This window comes from Mauremys mutica, chromosome 13, assembly GCF_020497125.1.
Source record: "Mauremys mutica isolate MM-2020 ecotype Southern chromosome 13, ASM2049712v1, whole genome shotgun sequence".
Lineage (NCBI taxonomy): Eukaryota > Metazoa > Chordata > Testudines > Geoemydidae > Mauremys > Mauremys mutica.
Window position 1 is genome coordinate 31,384,890 of NC_059084.1, and position 21,789 is coordinate 31,406,678.

Genomic DNA, 21,789 nt, shown 5'->3' on the forward strand with positions numbered 1-21,789 from the left:
TAGTATTATTATTCCTAGCTATGAGATGGTTTTCATCTGGCAGTGGCTGAACATACAAAATGGCTGACTGCAGTACTATCAAGTTCTGGGGTACACGCAGGGGTGTCATATTCTGGTGCAACACAGCCAGCTACATTGTGGCATGACTGTAGCTTGCCTGTTTACACTAGGATTTTACAGCATGTTAGCTATCACACTGTGGAGGTGGAGACACACCCTTTAGTCTGAGGTCACTGAAGCAGAGGCTCTTCAGATAGGTGGCTTCCTTTCAAGCAAAAGGTGGAAATGGAACCCAGTGTTCACTTCCCCAATTGCACAGTTAATGCCGGTTGAAACACAGGTTTCGTGGTGGGGGGGGGCCCTTGTTCCTGCAAACCTCTTCTGGGCATGGATCTTGGGGCTGCTCTGAGTCAATCTCTGCTGTTTATGAATCTCCATCTGAAGAAGTGAGGTTTTTTTACCCACAAAAGCTTATGCCCAAATAAATCTGTTAGTCTTTAAGGTGCCACCGGACTCCTCACTGTCTTCAGAGTTCATCATTGTTCTTTGACTTGTTCCCAGCCTCCAATGCACTTTTATTTTTTTACAGGTGATTTATTCCCTCCCATTCTGCTGGACCTTCAGCCGTTGATATCCTAACTCAGGACCCGGATACCTGGATTACATAATACGGTGTGGGCTTGTGGGTTAGAAATAAACACTTCCTTTGGAGCTGATGGTGGCTGGCAGCTTCTCCAAAGGGACTTCCCAAGCCCACATTAAACGTGTGCTCCTGTGACTTGCTTTTCTGACTCCAGGAGGGCAGGATCTGCCAGTCACTCATGACTCAAACGGACACTGCAGACAAAACATGAGCCCTTACTGCTGCAAATTCCAAACAGCCCTTGTTCGGTGCACTCTTCCTGTTTGCTCCCGACCCTGCCAGCCTCTCTCCCCTCCCCGTCCTGTGATGGGGAGTGCTCTGAGGCTAATTGAAACAATCCTCTTGGTGCATTGGAATCAGCCTTCCTTTTTCATGCCCCCAGCAGTGTTGCCCATTAGAGCCAGAGCTCCGGGTCAGCTTGTGGTGCTGATGTGAAGTATAACGAGTTGTGCCTTGATGTGGCTTATCTTCATGACCTGAGCTGTTCTTGTGGTGATGTTACCCGCATAATCTAGGGCATCCTGCCAATACTCTACCGAGGGCTCAAGGCATGACCTCCGCAGGACCGTTTCCCAGTGAAAGAGCCTTACGCAGCTGTGCTCTAAACATCTACTTATTAGCAGCACAAAAAGAACACATATGCCAAGCAAATCTCTTATGCTCACCGCTCCCAATGTCCCCCTCGTCTCGGGGTTCCCGGCAATGCCTCTGCACATCGCAGTCGTGCAGGGGGATAAGAATTCCAGAAGCTTGATGTTGAACCACAGTCCGGAAATGGTTCCCAAAGAGCTTTCTTTTTTATTTGCATTATATAGGTAAAACTATCACATTATCCCACATTCCTAAGTAACAAAAATTTGAACCATACACACTGGCACCTACATGTCCTCCTGCCTGCTTAAGTCTTTTACATTTTTTTTACGTTTAAATTGTAACGTATTTGTGACTTTTTGTTTGTGCAGATGGTCAGCATAAAAGCTCTGACTAGAGCTTATTATACCATTTGTTGAGTTTCTCTTTATATCCTTCCTAAAATTTCCCAGCACCTGTGTCTCTTTACTTTACAATCTTGGTGGTTATAACTTTTGTTAGGGACGTTCCTGGGGAGTGTGTGTGTGTGTGGGGGGGGTTGCTTTATCAGCAGTAGAACTTTTATTTATTTTATTTATTTATTTTAGTGATGAATTCCCCAAGTTTCACCCAAATCTGTTTTAATATGGCGGGTTTGATCAGATCCTAGGCCTACAGTGTTTTATAGCTAAGACATTAATCCCACTCTGTACTATAACATTTGCTTTACTTTATGCAGAAGAAAATACTTCACCCTTCTCTAGTAAAGTGTTAGCTGAGTTTTCAGTAAAGATGGATGTGACATTACCCAGTGTACAGTCTGGACTGATGGATGACTGTATCCCCTCAGTTCTCCAACCCATAGTACCTTTTACACTGCTTCGCCATGAGAGCAACCACTTCTGGTCTGCTCACAAACAGCCTCCAGCGTGTACATTACTCCCAGTCCCAGACTTCCCCCCCAGAAATATGTGTCTTATACTGCCCAGCACCCCCCTGGACAATACAAGCTCATAGATAGTCTGTCATTTCATTAATAGAAAATGATATGCCCAAATCCTGTTCGCCCAGATGAAGTTTCCCAAGCATTTCAATCCAAATGCACTGGTTTAGATAAAACAGTAAAACAAATGTATTAATTATAGAAAGATAGATTTTAAGTGATTTCAAGAAATGAGGCATAAAAGTCAGAATTGGTTACAAGGAAATAAAAGGTAAAACACAACTAATACCTAACTTAACAAGCTTAACATGCATCTGACAAAGTGGCTATTCACCCAGGAAAGCTTATCCTCCAATATATCTGTTAGTCTATAAGGTGTCACGGGACTCTTTATCACTTTTTACAGATCCAGACTAACACGGCTACCCCTCTGATACTTAACAAGCTAAGTGAATTCAAAGCAAAGGTCTCTCTCACCAAAAGTTCCAACAGTCTTAGGCCTCGTCTACACTATACAGTTTTGTCAGCAAAAGGCAGCAGTCCTGAGGTTAAGGCATTGGACAGGACCGAGTTCGGAATATTGTAGCCAAGGCGTAACTGACTAGCTCTCGGGTACTGTAGTATGGCAGATATAAAAGCAGGTGGATGACTAGAATAGATTAGATAGGCAGGGAGGCTGGTAATTGGTAGACCAGAGTCTAATAGGCAGCAGGTTTAAAACAAATAAAAGGAAGTTCTTCTTCATGCAGCGCACAGTCAACTTGTGGAACTCCTTACCTGAGGAGGTTGTGAAGGCTAGGACTATAACAATGTTTAAAAGGGGACTGGATAAATTCATGGTGGCTAAGTCCATAAATGGCTATTAGCCAGGATGGGTAAGAATGGTGTCCCTAGCCTCTGTTCGTCAGAGGATGGAGATGGATGGCAGGAGAGAGATCACTTGATCATTGCCTGTTAGGTTCACTCCCTCAGGGGCACCTGGCATTGGCCACTGTCGGTAGACAGATACTGGGCTAGATGGACCTTTGGTCTGACCCGGTACGGCCTTTCTTATGTTCTTATGTTCCCATTTCCTGTGTTTGGGGGGAAAAACCTTGGCCAGCTGTCCTGTAAATGGATACTGCCTCTTTAAACTCCGCCAGGAGTGCCTGCAGTTGAGCTACAGTCTGGAAGGATGCTGCTATACTGGCTGTTGGGGCAGTTGCTGTGCATTCAGATGCTTTTAGGCACCTTGGCTTTGGTGCCAGGAAGCCAGCGGGCTCAGAGGTCAGGGATCCAGGGGACGTAGACAGGGGCAGGTTTTTATCTGTGAACACAGCAAAGCATATGAGGGGCTATGTCCCCTGTGGGGAGGAAGGCAACTCAGGTTCTGGGATGGACACGCTCTTCTGCATTAGAGATCTCAGCTCTAATTTGCAGTAGAGTTTGAAAGTGCTTGTGACCAGCTCTTCAGTTTGACTGTGGTAAATTCTGTGAGTACACGACCCCCTGCCTGGTCTACGAGTCACCGTGCTTCTAAAACAACCTCTTGCTTTTGGTCTCCAACAGTTAGGTTTGTCGCCAGCTTTCTCTGGCCGTTCAGTTTAAGAATGGCTGTGGTCATAGTGCCGTATCCTCTCATTTGGTGCGAGCCTGAGTCCTGCTCTATGAACGTTTTGTACCAGAGTAACTGTGCTGGGCAGGTGAGCTAGTTATACTGGTGCAAGCCGTAACATGGATGCAGTTAGACCAGTAAACACATCCTTTATTCCCCTTCCCATTCCGGAATAGCTATACGGGTAATAAATGCACCGTTATAATAGTGTAACCACGTCCACACTGGGGGATGTGCCACTAGAACTGCAGGGAGAGAGCTGGGGAATACCCCAGGCTGTGGTGTGCAGGCTGCTCACATTTCCAATGTTAAATCCTTGGAGGCGTCAGAGCAATGTACCTGCTCCCTGGGGTCGCTGCTCCAAGGCTGGGGTGCCGTTGCCACAGGAATGCTGTTGTGAATGTGCCCATGCAGCAGTCTCTGTTCTGTGGGTTCTGTCATAGACAGCTGCAGCGGCACAGCAGCCAGCAAACAGAGCTGTAAACAGGGGAGTTTCACTGGGAGTTCTGTTGGAGGAGCAGGTTTTTGTATTTTGTATTTTGTGTAGTTTGTATGTGTGGAGGCTGGTAGGTGCAGGGTGCTGGGAGAGAAGCTGAGCCCTGCTTAGGGGGCGGGGCTTATCTGCCTAGGGGTCCTATAAAGGTAGCCAGCCAGTCAGGCAGCGGCATAGACAGCTGCAGTGGCACAGCAGCCAGCAAACAGAGCTGTAAATAGGGGAGTTTCACTGGGAGTTCTGTTGGAGGAGTTTTCGGGGGAGATTTAGACCTAGGCAGAAGAACTGACAGGCTAGTGAAGGGAGGGGGTGGTGGTCTGCCAGTGTTCTGGTGCCTGTTGGGGGTTTGTTTTGGTTTTTGTTTCTTTGACTAACAGGTTTTCAATGGGAAGGCTATGACCAATACAGAGGCAGCAGTGAAAGACACAATTAGGATGACCGGATGTGGAAGCTGCGGCATGTACATGATCCTGGAGGGGGTACCTGAAAAGAGTTTCGTCTGCATGAAGTGCCGCCTGATAGAGCTGATGGAAGAAAAGATCCAAGGACTGGAGATGCAGGTGGAAACTCGGGTCAAATTTAGAAGGGGGTTCAAGCAGATGATGGAGCAAAGAAATGAGGTGGCTGAAGGGATAATCTCAGACTTGCAGATGGAAGCAGGACCAAAGAATTCTGAGGGGAGACTGCTGAGTGAGGAAAGTGGACGGTGGAAGCATGTAACTAAGAGAACCAGGCAGAGGAAAAGACAGGCCAATGAAGGAGACATAGAGCTCAAGAACAGGTTTGCAGAGTTGGAAAATGAAGAAGGGACACAGCAGGTGGTCACTGAAGGTGAGAGGGCAAGGAAAAAGAGAAGAGCAGTGTTGCATCGCAAGAGTAGGAACGAAGTCCAAGCAGAGAGAGAGTGTGTGTGTATGCAGCCATCTTTATTCATTCCCAGCATGCTCTTATATACAACATGATAAGCAATCACAATTGCTAATTAGTTAATTAAACCCACACAGCCGCAGCTGTAACTCATAGGGTAATTATCATTCTACACACCTGTCTACCTATTCACAATTAGCTGGCCAATGAGAACAAGCCCAAAGCCAGCCCTTCACACACAATTCTCAATCCAGAAGCCTTCAGCATCTCACATTCAATCCCACATCTCCCCCCTTTATTTACAATCAAAAGAAAAGGGAAAAGGAAAACAAGATAAAAACATTCACCAAACATTTTCAACTTATAACAGCATAACACCACAATCTATCTTAATCAAATATTATGTTATTAAACATTTGCAACTCATAACAGCATAACATTATAACCTATCATAAACAAAACTTTATAAGATCAACCTATATGACCATTCAATCCTTAACATATAATTTCAAAAACATCAAACGAACAAAACAAAACACAATAAACAAATGATGTAACCTCTGCCGGCCCCCCCCCTTTTTTTTTTTTTTTTTTTTTTTGACTCATCCCTCAGCTGTCAGGTGATCAAACTGACACTGAGGGTGGTGGGGGGTCTTAAGGAAAAAACATCAAACCACATGACAATACAACAACAATTCTGGCCAGAAAACAGACAACACAAAACATAACAAGGAACATAAAACATAAATCTTAGTTCTAAATAATAATTGCATGGTACCACACAGATTTTCTTTCAAACACAAAAAATCATCTCAAGTGAGTAATTCATTCATGGAGGATCAGACAGAAAAAGTCCTGGCAGAGCTAACAAACAGCTCTCCTCCGGGGGCTCTGGTTTCGCGACATCTGAGCGCGTCTCGTGAGGCTCCTCCGCATCTGCCTGCCGTCACTCCGGAGGACGCAACCAAGGCCGGACCCACCTCGCTGGCATCCACCTGGGACCCGCATCAGTGGCAACACACACATAACCCCTGCCCCACGTTAGCAAGTCAACTGGTCCTTTCCATATTTGCTGCTGATAATCAAACCATTTGACCGAGGATCGGGGGGCCGCACCCTGCTCTTCCCCAGTCATCCCGTTGACATGTTTAATCGCGGGGGGCACCTGGCTGTTTTTACCAAGATGTAACCAATTAAGAGCTTGCAGCAACCGAGCGGCAGGCGTCTTATCCAAGGCGTCTGCCCGCTCACTGCAAATCCCCCCTTTTTGTCTTAAAAGGAGCGCCTTAAAAGAGGCATGAGCACATTCAATAATAGCGTGTAGTTTGTCTACTTCAGCCTGAAGGGTTTGGACAAGTAGTTCTTTGGCTTGTAGCTCCTTCTTAATTTCACTCAGCTCAAGAACCGCAGCTCTATAATGACGACGGTTATGTGCTGCATCTACTTTGGCTGCCGCAACCTGCTTTTGAAGGTTATTAACGTTTGACTTTTCTCTTTCGAAGGCAGTCTGTAAAGCTTGAATATCTAGGACTGCTTGAACCCGGAGATTCAGCTGCACCAGGTCTGCCTCTCTCTCTGCTAGTACTGTTTCGAGGATGGTGCTGTGCTCTCGCAAAGCAATGTTAGACTGACCAAAACCAGTGAGCTTCCCCCGTTCATGTTCCAGTTCGAGGGCCAACTTCTTGTTTATTTCTTCCAAAAGTTTTATCTTTCTCCTAGATTCTCGAAGCTCCTGGCTGGTAAGTGAAATTACTTCTTGCAGCTCTTTCTCTGACATCATCTTACTGTGGCTAACAGCCTGCAGCTCTATCTCCAAAGCTTGAATCCGTTCATGGGAAGCCTGGTTATTTCCTCCATCAGCGATTTGTGCATCCCGTTCTTTTTGCACTGACTGGAGGTGGCTTTCTAACTCCACTATCTGCTGGTGAACCTGGGATACTTCCTTCTGAAGTCTTGAGCATTCAACATCAATGGACTGCTTTTCACTTCGAAGTTTCAGTAACTCCCGTTTTAATTCTTTCACTTCCAAATCCAGCCGTTTCTTTGTAGATTTTAATTCACTAATCAGCTGGTCCTGTGAACTTGCATCTCTTTGATAAGCTTCCACCATTACCTTTTGCTGTAAGAACTGCTCCTTCAATCGTCTCTGCGCGGTGAGCCATACTGGACTCAGGGAGAAAACCTTCTTATCGCCCTGAGCCACTGATTTCCAGAGCTCACAGCCCAACCGCTCCCAAACAGTATTACTACTCGATTGAACGGAAAGTCCCCCTCTTCGTCCCCACCGCAACAGGCGGGATAACGCATCAGAGGGGAACTTTTCTCCCCACCGCTCCGTAATGCGTATCAAATCTGCTGACGCAGCAGTTCCCATATTAGCTGTTCACTTCTTGGTTCGAGTGTGCCTCCCTTGTCAGATGCCCTGCGGCTCCCAGCCGCTTACTCGAACACCCTGCGGCTCCCAGCCACTTGTCAGGTACGCCTCCTTTCTTCGGACGCCCCGCGGCTTCCCAGCCGCTCGTTCGGATTCCCTGCGGCTCCCAGCCGTTTGTCAGGTACGCCTCCTTTCTTCGGACGCCCCGCGGCTTCCCAGCCGCTCACTCGGACACCCTGCGGCTCCCAGCCGTTTGTCAGGTACGTCTCCCTGATTCGAACGTCCCGCGGCTTCCCAGCCGCTCGTTCGGATTCCCTGCGGCTCCCAGCTGCTTGTCAGGCACGCCTCCTCTCTCGGACGCCCTGCAGCTCTCAGCTGCTCGCTCGGACGCCGTGCGTTTTTTTTTTTTTTTTTTTTTTTTTCCCCTCTCTCTCTCTCTCTCTCCTCCGGCCGCTCAACGCTGGGACTTCAGGCGCGTCCTTCTTTTTCTTTTTATCAATTCAGACCACCAACACTATCTTCATTCAAGATTGGCAACAGTGGTACTAGTACTTATCTTGTTTTAGTTCTGTTTGCCTTCTTGATAGTTCACGATTTGTCTTCTAGTGACTTCAGTTATGGGTTTAGTTCTTTTTGCATTTCATTCATTTCCTTTGCCTCAGCCTTCTCATACTTTCCTCTCCTTCTCCTAGTGATAACCAGTACAATAATTCCAGCAACAATTGCTAGTACCACCACTACAATGACTGCAATAATACCAGCAGTCAGACGTTTCATGGAAAACTCTGGGGGCTTTTCATCAACATAGTAGATTAGAGCTTGATCAAATTTTAGAGGTTCTTCACTGATGTTTATCTGTAGTGTGAGTCACCTTTGACATCTTTTTCAAAGTAGTAAGCCACGTCAGATATATCCACACTCTTGGCAGACTTCTGGGAAACATTTTGTTTCAGTTCAATAGTGATATAAGGTTTTTCATACACAACATCAGTTATATACTCTGGATTCAGCGAGTAACGCTCCTTAAATTCATTTTTGATGATTACCTTCAAAAGAGAAGCATCCACAGCTGTACTTCTCTCACTGTGTTTTATTTCAATGATGATCCAGCTTGTTCTGACTAGTTCACTGCACTGTAAGTCTGTATCACATCGGGGTCACCATTTGTTGCATCGCAAGAGTAGGAACGAAGTCCAAGCAGAGAGAGAGTGTGTGTGTATGCAGCCATCTTTATTCATTCCCAGCATGCTCTTATATACAACATGATAAGCAATCACAATTGCTAATTAGTTAATTAAACCCACACAGCCGCAGCTGTAACTCATAGGGTAATTATCATTCTACACACCTGTCTACCTATTCACAATTAGCTGGCCAATGAGAACAAGCCCAAAGCCAGCCCTTCACACACAATTCTCAATCCAGAAGCCTTCAGCATCTCACATTCAATCCCACAGAGCAGCTAGCCCTACAGGAAGAGGGGAAGAGTCAATGGAGACAACACCAAATATGAGCCCCAGGAGAATACAGGATGGGTTGCGGAGGATTGCAAGGGCGAACAGGAATCGAGAGGACTTGCAGCCAGTGGGAGCAGGGGATAGACCAGAGAATCATACTGTCACCAGGAAAAGGCAGGTCTACGTGATTGGGGACTCCTTACTGAGAAGAATAGACAGGCCTGTAACTAGAGCTGATCCGGAGAGCAGAAGGGTGTGCTGTCTGCCGGGTGCTAAGATACGGGATGTGGACCTGAGGCTGAAAAGGATCTTAATGGGAGCGGGAAAGAATCCGTTGATTATCCTTCATGTGGGAACGAATGATACGGCTAGGTTCTCGCTGGAACGTATCAAGGGAGACTATGCCAGGCTGGGGAAGACACTTAAGGAAATCGAGGCTCAGGTGATCTTCAGTGGGATTCTGCCTGTTCCTAGAGAAGGGCAACAAAGGTGTGACAAGATTATGGCGATCAACAGATGGCTCAGGCAGTGGTGCTTTAAGGAGGGCTTTGGGATGTACAGCCACTGGGAAGCATTCATGGACAGAGGTCTGTTCTCTCGGGATGGACTTCACCTGAGTAAGGAGGGAAATAGACTTCTAGGATGGAGGCTTGCCCAACTGATTAAGAGAGCTTTAAACTAGGAATTTGGGGGAGATGGTTGGGAGATGTCCAGGTAATCTCCACGCCGGAATTTAACACCGAGAGGGAAGAAAACAAAGTAAGAGAGGATACAGCCATGAGCAGAAGAATGGACATAAGGAGGAAGGGTAGTGTAGATACCAGTCTAATAGGTGATACTGGTGGTAGAATGTCTGTGAAGCCAAACGGCAAAAATTAAGCTGTCTGTACACTAATGCGAGGAGCCTAGGAAACAAAATGGAGGAACTAGAGCTACTGGTGCAGGAAGTGAAACCGGATATTATAGGGATAACAGAAACATGGTGGAATAGTAGTCATGACTGAAGTACAGGTATTGAAGTCTATGTGCTGTTTAGGAAAGACAGAAATAAAGGCAAAGGTGGTGGAGTAGCATTGTATGTCAATGATGAGGTTAACTGTAAAGAAATAAGAAGGGATGGAATAGATAAGACAGAGTCTGTCTGGGCAAAAATCACATTGGGAAAGAAAGCTACTAGAGCCTCCCCTGAGATAGTGCTTGGGGTGTGCTACAGACCACCGGGATCTGATTTGGAGATGGATAGAGACCTCTTTAATGTTTTTAATGAAGTAAACACTAATGGGAATTGTGTGATCATGGGAGACTTTAACTTCCCAGATATAGACTGGAGGACAAGTGCTAGTAGTAGTAATAGAGCTCAGATTTTTCTGGATGTGATAGCTGATGGATTTCTTCACCAAGTAGTTGAAGAGCCAACAAGGGGGGATGCCATTTTAGATTTGGTTTTGGTGAGTAGTGAGGACCTCATAGAAGAAATGGTTGTAGGGGACAACCTTGGTTCGAGTGATCATGAGCTAATTCAGTTCAAACTAGATGGAAGGATAAACAAATATACATCTGGGACTAGGGTTTTTGATTTCAAAAGGGCTAACTTTAAAGAATTAAGGAAATTAGTTAGGCAAGTGGATTGGACTGAAGAACTTGTGGATCTAAAGGCAGAGGAGGCCTGGAATTACTTCAAGTCAAAGTTGCAGAAACTATCAGAAGCCTGCATCCCAAGAAAGGGGAAAAAAATCATAGGCAGGAGTTGTAGACCAAGCTGGATGAGCAAACATCTCAGAGAGGTGATTAAGAAAAAGCAGAAAGCCTACAGGGAGTGGAAGATGGGCGGGATTAGCAAGGAAAGCTACCTTATTGAGGTCAGAACATGTAGGGATGAAGTGAGAAAGGCTAAAAGCCACGTAGAGTTGGACCTTGCAAAGGGAATTAAAACCACTAGTAAAAGGTTCTATAGCCATATAAATAAGAAGAAAATAAAGAAAGAAGAAGTTGGACCGCTAAACACTGAGGATGGAGTGGAGGTTAAAGATAATCTAGGCATGGCCCAATATCTAAATAAATACTTTGCCTCGGTCTTTAATAAGGCTAATGAGGAGCTTAGGGATAATGGAAGGATGACAATTGGGAATGAGGATATGAAGGTAGATATTACCACATCCGAGGTAGAAGCCAAACTCGAACAGCTTAATGGGACAAAATCAGAGGGCCCAGATAATCTTCATCCAAGAATATTAAAGGAACTGGCACATGAAATTGCAAGCCCATTAGCAAGAATTTTTAATGAATCGGTAAACTCAGGGGTTGTACCATACGACTGGAGAATTGCTAACATAGTTCCTATTTTTAAGAAAGGAAAAAAAAGTGATCTGAGTAACTATAGGCCTGTTAGTTTGACATCTGTAGTATGTAAGGTCTTGGAAAAAATTTTGAAGGAGAGGGTAGTTAAGGACATTGAGGTCAATGGTAATTGGGACAAAATACAACATGGTTTCACAAAAGGGAGATCGTGCCAAACCAACCTGATCTCCTTCTTTGAGAAAGTAACAGATTTTTTAGACAAAGGAAATGCAGTGGATCTAATTTACCTCGATTTCAGTAAGGCATTTGACATGGTTCCACATGGGGAATTATTAGTTAAATTGGAAAAGATGGGGATAAATATGAAAATTGAAAGGTGGATAAGGAACTGGTTAAAGGGGAGACTACAACGGGTCATACTGAAAGGTGAACTGTCAGGCTGGAAGGAGGTTACTAGTGGAGTTCCTCAGGGATCAGTTTTGGGACCAATTTTATTTAACCTTTTTATTACTGACCTTGGCACAAAAAGCGGGAATGTGCTAATAAAGTTTGCGGATGACACAAAGCTGGGAGGTATTGCTAACACAGAGAAGGACCGGGATATCCTACAGGAAGATCTGGATGTCCTTGTAAACTGGAGTAATAGTAATAGAATGAAATTTAATAGTGAAAAGTGCAAGGTCATGCATTTAGGGATTAATAACAAGAATTTTAGTTATAAATTGGGGACGCATCAATTGGAAGTAACAGAGGAGGAGAAGGACCTCGGAGTATTGGTTGATCACAGGATGACTATGAGCTGCCAATGTGATATGGCCGTAAAAAAAGCTAATGCGGTTTTAGGATGCATCAGGCGAGGTATTTCCAGCAAAGATAAGGAGGTGTTAGTACCGTTATATAAGGCACTGGTGAGACCTCATGTGGAATACTGTGTGCAGTTCTGGTCTCCCATGTTTAAGAAGGATGAATTCAAACTGGAACAGGTTCAGAGACGGGCTACTAGGATGATCCGAGGAATGGAAAACCTGTCTTATGAAAGGAGACTGAAAGAGCTTGGCTTGTTTAGCCTGACCAAAAGAAGGTTGAGGGGGGATATGATTGCTCTTTATAAATATATCAGAGGGATTAATATTAGGGAGGGAGAGGAATTTATTTAAGCTTAGTAACAATGTGGACACAAGAACAAATGGATATAAACTGGACACTAGGAAGTTTAGACTTGAAATTAGACGAAGGTTTCCAACCATTAGAGGAGTGAAGTTCTGGAACAGCCTTCCAAGGGGAGTAGTGGGGGCAAAAGACATATCTGGCTTTAAGACTAAGCTTGATAAATTTATGGAGGGGATGGTATGATGGGATAGCCTAATTTTGGCAATTAATTTGGCAATTGATCTTTGACTATCAGCAGGTAAGTATGCCCAGTGGTCTGTGATGGGATGTTAGATGGGTTGGGATCTGAGTTACTACAGAGAATTCTTTCCTGGGTGCTGGCTCGTGAGTCTTGCCCACATGCTCAGGGTTTAACTGATCGCCATATTTGGGGTCGGGAAGGAATTTTCCTCCAGGGCAGATTGTCAGAGGCCCTGGAGGTTTTTCGCCTTTCTCTGCAGCATGGGGCACGGGTCACTTTCTGGAGGATTCTCTGCAGCTTGAGGTCTTCAAACCGCAATTTGGGGACTTTGATGACTTAGACATAGGCTAGGGGTTTGTTATAGAAGTGGATGGGTGGGATTCTGTGGCCTGCATTGTGCAGGAGGTCAGACTAGATGATCATAATGGTCCCTTCTGACCTTAAAGTCTATGAGTCTATGAAAACATGTGAGGAGAAGCTGTGTTCTGTTAATTTCTAACCTTGTACCAGCATGTGACCAGAAAGACCCTGCTAAAGTGACCGAAAAGAGACCTTAACATTGCAAGTGGCCTGGTTCCAAGCCCTCATCCCAGCTGTGCACCAGTGAAGTGTAATAACTGCCTGGTAGCTGTGGCCAGTGCTGGCTCTGCAGAGCGGTGAGCGAGATGGGGTGGGAAGTCCTGCGGGATACCTTGCACTGAGCGGTCGTGGCGGTAGGGCTGTGACTCTGAGGAGCTGAGCGTTCATGAGGCTTCGCCAGTGTTAGTGGTGCCTGTGGGAAGAGGGGAGTAATCATGAAACATACCAAGACTCCTGCCCTGGGCTCCCTGCTGCCCTGTCAGACCAAGTCTGCCCTTGGCTGTGTCGTCCCTGTAGTGAGACTGTCGTCTTCTCTCTGCAGGAGCATGACATCGAGACAGCTTTTGGAGTTGTCCATGTCACCATGCGGGGCACCCCGAAGGGGAACAGACCTGTCATCCTCACTTACCACGACATTGGCCTCAACCGTAAGTCCTCTTGCTCCAAGGACTCTCTCCCCCATCAGCCTGTGTTGGTTCTAAAGGGCCGGTTTTAAGGCAAGATTCAGAGTCGTAGTGGTCCCTGGGAGCCTCCTGGTCCCCTGATGCAGAGAGAACAGAAATCAGGCTGGCCTGGAGCTGAGATGGGAACAGAGCACATGACAAGGCCCTTGTCTGGAGTGCAGCTCTCTGCAGGCCTTGAAGGCCCTGGTGGGGGGAGTCTCAGTGAGGATGCAGAGCGGCCAGCAGTTCAGTCAGAGGCCCCGCTGAGTGGAGCACTGACTGATGGAGCTGGCTGCCTGAGGCCTTCCCACGCATAGCCCCCTCCTTTATGGAGAGGCTGGGCAGACTAGTTAGCAGCAGACGTGGTGTGGTGCTGGGAACCACTCTAAGGCAGGCACTGCTATTCATAGGTCCTCCTCACCCCAGCCACTCTTCCAAACGGTTTCACCCCCAGGAGCTTCCCAGGCCCCTCACGTAACTGCTTTTAGGAGAAGCCCAGCACCTGTGTACATGAGTAACCAGGGGCTCTTGGTCTGGCTGCAAACCCCCGTGTTCCTCAGTCTTGTGTCCTCTTGCTATAGACTGCGTCTGTTTGAGCTGAGCAATGCGGTGACTGGCTGATTGGCTGGGCCGTGAGGTTAGCTTGCGATTGTTTCTGCCCCATCCCCACCCTCTGCTTTCCCAACACCAAACACTCCCTAGATTGCTGTCACATGGACTTTAACAGACCCCTGGTCACACATGCACCACCAGTCTTCATGCACAGCAGCAATGGGGTTTCCAGAGCAGCCTGTTTGGGCTGGTGCAGGTGGGTGGCACTGCTGTTCCAAGCATGAGTTGTAGCAGTATTTGGGCTGGGTCCAAGGCTCACTGGGCATTTCTCTTGCAGACAAATCCTGTTTCAATGCATTCTTTAACTTTGAAGACATGCAGGAGATTACCCAGCACTTTGCTGTGTGCCACGTGGATGCGCCAGGCCAGCAGGAGGGAGCTCCCCCTTTCCCGACTGGGTAAGAACTCTCAGAAGTGCCTTCTCAGAGCTCCAGGTGTGCTGAGGGCCTGCTCACACCAAGAGACTATTTAATCCAAATGGGGCTCCCCATGCTGGCAGAGGCAGGCTGCCACCTGGTCAGCCCTGGCGGTAGGGGGAGGGGAAGCTGGGGAGGGATCACTCCAGCCAGCAGGGTCTCTGCCGTCTGGAGCAGAAGAGGCACTTGCATTGCTAAGAGCCGGTGCTGAAAGCAATGCTGCTGGGAGCGTTCTGATTTAGCACATGATCCCAACTGACCCAAACTAATATATAGCTGGAGTTGCTCGGTCCATCCCTTCATTCTCCAGCATGGGATCTTTGCGGGACAGATCTCTGTGAACACAGCTTACAGGGCGGGATCCGTAATGTGCCATGCTGCAGTGTCACTGCACCATAGATACCAGAGCCCATGCCGTTCGAATGCTCCTGGCTCTTGGAATGTCATCGGAAGGCTTTGTCGCCTCTGGAGGTCAGTGTTCGGAGGCTCGCTGATTCCAGCCTCTCCTTTGGGTTTCAGGTATCACTACCCTAGTATGGATGAACTGGCTGAAATGCTGTCTGCTGTTCTAACCCACCTGAGGTGAGTGTGCAGAGGGGCCCAGGCTGACTCCTGTCAGATTATTTTAGGAAGCCATGCCGTCATTCCAGCAGCTCTGTCTGTGCTCCTGCAGGGCTCTGGTTGTGCTGCATGCAAAGGACAATGGCTGTCCCAAGGCGCTTGCCCAGCGCACACAGCCTTGGCATGGAGTGTCTCTGCAGGGAACACGTTCCACCGCATGCCTGCTGTGTGACTGCAGGGCCAAAAAGAAAACAAGCCTTTGATCCAAGCGAGCTGGTCTGAGGCTTGGGTGGGGTGGGGATACCCAAGGCTTGAGTTTAGAGTGTTTCTTCTGACTCTGATATGTCTGCATTTCAGCCTGAAAAGCATCATTGGGATTGGCGTTGGAGCCGGTGCTTACATCCTCAGCAGGTTTGCAGTAAGTAGGTTTTTTTCCACCCTGCCCCCACTAACCATACTGCCTCTTTGCAGGGCATAGGCTGAGAAGCAGGGATTTCAGGATACGTTCAAATGGCCAGATGAGAGCTGCTTAGGGTACCTGAGGGGTTAAACAGAGCCAGTGCTGCTCTACAGCCTTGCCAGACTGGGGGTGAGTGCCTGGCGTAGGGATGCCATTAGAGTCAGTGGAAAGCTGCTGGAGAGGTCAGTGGGGTTAGGGATTGGCCCCCCACACGTAGGAGAGGAGACAAGTAGATGCTCCGTGGTCACACTGTACTGAATCTCATCTCACCATTCATAGCTAGAAAGATAAATCCCATTTCTAAAATCTACAGCTCAGACTTAGAGCAACATAAACAGCTTTCCTGTGCTGAAAGTCCGGTGATCCAAGGCGGATACGAAATCCAGACTGAAAGCTGTCATTGTGGGTCTCCGAGTGGAGCAGCGGATGCTCTCACTTCCCACAATAAGGAGTCTGGGTTCAGGTTCTAGCATGGTCATGGGTGTTAGGCAGTGTCCAGCTGCCCAGAAAATGGATATCTCAAGTGGTTTTAATGTGTCTTGGTCTCTTCCCTGTGGTCAGGTGCAGTGGCAGAGCTGTGTGGGCGATGTAAATGTAGTACCTGAGTTCCCCATGCCTTGCTCGAACCAGCTTCTTTCCTTCTATCAGCAGATTAAAACGGAGAAGACTCTAGATGTAACTATATTCCCCAAACGGTCCCTGCTGAGAATTCTGGGTGCTGACAATGTGTCCCTTGTCATGGGCCTGCAATTTACAGGAAGCTGAGTGGGGCCATGGTTAGGGTGCAGCACTGGAAATTGTAGTAAGATGAGTCCCTGAAACATAAACCCTTGGTATCAGGGACCCAGTATGAGGCCTGAGGCCTGAACTAAAGTAATGGTCAAGACCTTGCTAACGTAAAGCAAAGTTATGTTGTGAGCCAGAGGCAGGCCCTGCTCACCGAAGTTGGCAAGAAGGCGGCTGCTAAAAGCCTGTATACACATATAAGCACTAATAAGAGGAATGTGTGCCAGGATAGCACCAGAACATCCCAGTATGAGCACATTCCACAGAAATAACAAGGAACAGGCAGACCCATCCTAAAGACAGGGTCAAAAGGACAATATGATGGATAAACTTGTTTGTTTGAACCAACCTGTACCGGGGAGAGGCATCACCCTAATGCGTAGAGGGGCTGTACCTCAGTACATCAGGAATGATGTGTAACCTGTTTGTACCTGTGTATAAGAGTGCACCCCTGAGTGGATGTCTTTGTCTGGCCTAGAGGGCAGTGGCAAATCCCGCCACTGACTGAGCTGGTTCATTGTTAGGGGGCACATATTGGTAGTATGTTCTGTAGAGTCTGCAGGAAACTATTACTGTGCTTCATTTGACAATAATCCTGGCCGGGTGCCTTCATATTTTATTAGAGTATGTGGTCATTGGGGGTTCTCTCGGGGTCTGCTATGTCAGTTACATGCGCAGAGTCGGGGCAGCACACAGGGAGAACACACACGCATGCAGCTGACTGTTATCATCGTTGAGCAGAGCACCACACCGGTGACATCTGACAACAGAAATCTCTTCCTGCTTTGCTATGGACCCCCAAAGTGTGACCCTGGGAGAGTCACTTCGATTTTCTTGCTTCAGTAGAATGGGGTGAGGCTGCTGCCCCTGCTCTGTGAGAAATATTGTTAGCAATGATCTAATCAGGGTTTCAGTTACAGGTTTTCCTCTTATTTTGCTGTCACTGCCTCTCCCAGGGAGTTCCCCAGCCATTGTGCCTCCTGGTCCCCTGGGGCCCCTCACACTGAGTGTGCTGTGTTTCCCTGCAGCTCAATCACCCTGACCTGGTGGAGGGGCTCGTGCTCATCAATGTTGATCCATGTGCAAAAGGCTGGATGGACTGGGCAGCAGCCAAGGTGAGACTCTTCTCTCTCTCTGTGCATGAGTGCTGCAGACCATACTGTACAAGTTACTGAGACAGGCCCCTCAGGCTGAGTTCTCAAACGAAGCAACGATTGGTGATGCTTGACTAGGAGACCCTGGAATACTGCAAGTGATACTTGGTATTACCAGCCAGCTCAGAGTCACAGAAGGCCCTAGCATGGCCAGGCAGTTGGAACATTTATCTCAGATGTGCTGGTGAACTCCAGGGAGCTGTGTTCTGTATGCTTCTCTGGCAGGAGCCAACCGCTTCCAAAACTCTAGGGGCTCATTCCCCATACCTAAAGCTAGTTTGGCCTTTACAGTTTTTGTGTCATTTGTCACTAAGTTTCACAGAGGAATTTGCATGAGATGTTTTTGTTCTTCTTCGAGTGATTGCTCCTATGCATTCCATTTAGGTGTGCGCGCCGTGCGTGCACGGCTCTCCGGAACATTTTTACCCTAGCAACTCCGGCGGGCCGGCTGGGCGCCCCCTGGAGTGGCGCCGCTATGGCGCTGGATATATACCCCAGCCGGCCCGTCCGCTCCTCAGTTCCTTCTTCCCGCCCGTGACGGCCAGTAGGAACAGTGGAGTGCTCTCTTACCTCCACAGCCCTAGCGTTCTCCATAGCTTTAGTGTACATAGTTGTTAGTAGTTGTAGTTGTAAATATAGTTGTATAGTGTAGTATAGTAGGGAATTAGAGGGGTTAGCCCTCTTCTTCCGCTCCCGGTGCGGGCTTATGCCTGGGGCACCGGGATTCAAGCCCTGCGCGGCTTGCCAGCGGCACATGCCGGTGAGTGACCCGCACGACTCCTGCCTCCGCTGCCTCGGGGAGTCGCACAGGACTGACAAGTGCCCGATCTGCGTGGCCTTCAAACCCCGAACAAGGAAGGAGCAGGACTCTCGCCTCAAACAGCTGCTGATGGAGGCTTCGCTCCAGCCTCCGGCGCCAACTCCACCGGCGCCAAAGCCTTCCTCGGCTAGCAGCACACCGGCAGCACCGAGCCGCTCCGGTGCCGCGGAGGCCCCTCGACACCCGGCACCGAAGTCCCGGCACCGCTCCCTCTCCCCAGGAAGGAAGCATAAGGCGCCGAAGACGGCCTCTGCAAAGCAGCCGCAGAGACCGTTAGCCCAGCCGCCTCCGACAAAAACGGTTCAGGCTGAGGCAGTGCACAGGCAGTGCACCGTGCCGTCGACTCCGGCGCCGCAAGGGCCGTCGAGTCCGGCACCCCCCAGCTCCCCGGTACCCACCGAGGAGGAGCTGCGGATCCCGTCCACGCCTGAGGCGTTTGCGATGGCGAGGGAGCTGATCGAGCTCGCAGAAGCTCCGAGCCTCCGGCCCCCGGCACCGCCGGTGCGGGCGCTTAAGTCAATGGGCAAACCGCTGATAATGCGGCCTCCTTCCCCGGACGAGCAAGACGGTCGGCGCTCCAGGATTCGGTCTCGATCCCGGTCCCACTCTCGGAGACGGTCGCCGCCGCGCCGGTCCCGATCCCGAAGACTGTCAACATCGCGACGCCGCTCCCCGTCTCGGCACCGGTCGCAGTCCCGGCACCGCTCTCAATCGCGGTACCGGTCGCACTCCCGGCAACGGTCCCGGTCCCGGTCACCGAGTCACCGGCACCGCAGGAGGTCCGGTTCCAAGGATCGCTTTCGGCACCGAGACTCCCGGAGCCACTCGCGCCGCCGCCGCTCACGCTCGAGGTCAAGCTCCCGGCGCCGCCGGTCGAGCTCCCGGTACCACGCCACGCGCAGGTCCTGCTCCCCGATTAGGTCACGCAATGACCGGCACCGACCTTCGGCACCGGCAAGACACTTGACGCCGGCATCGGTCGCCCGCTCGGGGATCGCCACAGCTCCTCCCTGGCCTTCGCGTGAACCCTCCATTGCTTCCCCTGAGGGCAGTGCAGTGGACTTCAGGGCAGAGTCTCATGGACGGGACCATGGACCCCAACACTGGGGATATTGGGTTCCCTGGGCCCAACACGAACAAGGGCCTCCCCTTCCACCGAGGCAGGCGGGTACGGAGCGTTCGGTGCCGGAGACCACAGTCAGCAGGCTCCCCCCGTCTCCAACGGGAAAGACCACCTCGCCTCAAGGCCCGGCGTTAGGGCAGGAGGCAGTGGCGGCTGATCGCCCAAGGGCAGACCAGACATCGGACGAGGTACTGCCAGGACACTCCTCGTCCTCCTCACCTGACGAGGCGGTGGCGGGGGCATCACCATCCGAACCCCCGCCTATTGACCTGAAAGCACACCAGGACCTTCTCCGACGTGTAGCGAAGGCCATTAACCTGCCTATTGAGGAGGTCCAAGAGGTCGATGACCCAGTCACCGATGTCGTGGGAGCGGAGGCCCCCGTGAGAGTAGCACTGCCATTTATCCGCACGATACAGCGGAATAATGCTACCATCTGGCAGTCGCCCTCCTCAGTCCCCCCCACGGCGCAAGGGGTGGAGAGGAAATATTCCGTCCCGCCCAAGGGGTACGAATATCTCTACGTGCACCCAACCCCGGACTCTCTGGTGGTCCAATCGGTGAACGACCGGGAGAGGCACGGGCAGCCAGCCGCTGTGCCAAAATCTAAGGAGTCGCGGCGCATGGACCTCTTGGGGCGAAAAATCTATTCAGCGGGTGGCCTTCAGCTCTGCATAGCGAACCAAATGGCGCTCCTTTCCCGGTACACCTTTAACATCTTGGGGTGCCTGGGAAAATTTTCGGAGCTGACCCCACAGGACTCCCGCCGGGAATTCTCGGCGCTCCTGGACGAGGGCAAGACGGCCTCCCGGACCCTAATTCGGGCAGCCTTGGACTCCGCTGACTCAGGAGCCAGAACTATGGCTTCCGGAATAACCATGCGGCGCATTGCGTGGCTGCAATCCTCCACCTTGCCCCCGGAGGTGCAATACACCCTCCAGGACCTCCCGTTCGATACACAGGGTCTCTTCTCAGAAAAGACGGACTCGAGAATTCAGACCCTGAAGGATGGGAGGATTGCTATCCGGACTCTGGGCATGCACACGCCGGCCACCCAGAGACGGCCTTTCCGGCAGCAGCCCTACTGGCCCTTCACCCAGGCCAGGTCTAGGCCATTTAACAATCGCCGGACGGCCCCCTACCGCCGCAGGCCGTCGGGGGGTAGACGTAACCAGACCCAAGGCCCCTCCAAGGCCCCTCAAGGCCCGAAACCGGCCTTTTGATGGGACGCCCGAGGACGGCCCACCACTCTCCCCCCAGGATCCATCCCTATTATTTTCAAATCGCCTTTCCCACTTCCTCCAGGCGTGGTGCTCCATAACATCCGACAGCTGGGTCCTCAACACCGTCCAGCACGGCTACCGCCTGCAGTTTGTTTCGTCCCCTCCCTCCCACCCACCTTCCCCGTCCCTCTTCAGGGACCCCTCTCACGAGCAAGTCCTCTTACAGGAGGTCGAGACTCTGTTGAGCGTGGGTGCTATAGAGGAGGTGCCTCGCAGCAGGCGGGGCAGGGGATTCTATTCCAGATACTTTCTCATCCCCAAGGCGAAAGGAGGCCTTCGTCCCATCTTAGACCTCCGGGAGCTCAACAGACACCTGTGCAAGCTCAGGTTTCGTATGGTGACCTTGGGGACCATTATTCCTTCCTTGGATCCGGGAGACTGGTTTGCCGCCCTCGACATGAAGGATGCATACTTTCATGTGGCAATTTACCCCCCCTCCCCACAGACGCTACCTGCGTCAACGGAGCTCACTACCAGTTTGCGGTACTACCCTTTGGCCTCTCCACCGCACCGAGAGTGTTCACCAAGTGTATGGCGGTTGTGGCCGCAGCCCTCCGCCGTCGTCGAATTCATGTGTACCCGTATCTCGACGACTGGCTGATTCGCGGTCGCTCCCAAGAGCTGGTAGCGGCTCAGGTGACCGAGATTCTGCATCTGTTCCGGTCTCTAGGCCTGCTTATCAATGCCGAGAAGTCCAGCTTAATTCCAGCACAAAGGGTGGAGTTCATAGGAGCGGTCCTCGACTCCAATTTGGCCAGAGCCTGCCTACCTCGTCCTCGGCACGAGACGATGGTCTCGTTCATACGGACACTGCAGGCCTTCCCTACAACAACGGTGCGATCCTGCCTGCGCCTGCTGGGTCACATGGCAGCGTGCACGTTTGTGACCGCGCACGCAAGGCTGCGACTTCGCCCGTTCCAAATGTGGCTGGCATCGGTGTACCGCCCCCATCGCGACCCCAT

The 21,789-nt window shown here is 49.9% G+C and overlaps 1 protein-coding gene across 4 annotated transcripts in view; it reads left to right on the forward strand.

Annotated features, from left to right (window-relative positions):
* The window catches only part of NDRG3 (NDRG family member 3), a 138,862-nt gene that overhangs the window by 101,125 nt on the left and 15,948 nt on the right, over window positions 1-21,789 (forward strand). For all 4 annotated transcript variants that reach the window (XM_044985207.1, XM_044985205.1, XM_044985206.1 and 1 more), the window contains 5 exons: window positions 13,492-13,597; window positions 14,502-14,622; window positions 15,160-15,222; window positions 15,559-15,619; window positions 17,476-17,562. In XM_044985207.1, coding sequence (XP_044841142.1) covers window positions 13,492-13,597; window positions 14,502-14,622; window positions 15,160-15,222; window positions 15,559-15,619; window positions 17,476-17,562 — 438 coding nt within the window. The remainder of the gene's footprint in view (window positions 1-13,491; window positions 13,598-14,501; window positions 14,623-15,159; window positions 15,223-15,558; window positions 15,620-17,475; window positions 17,563-21,789) is intronic.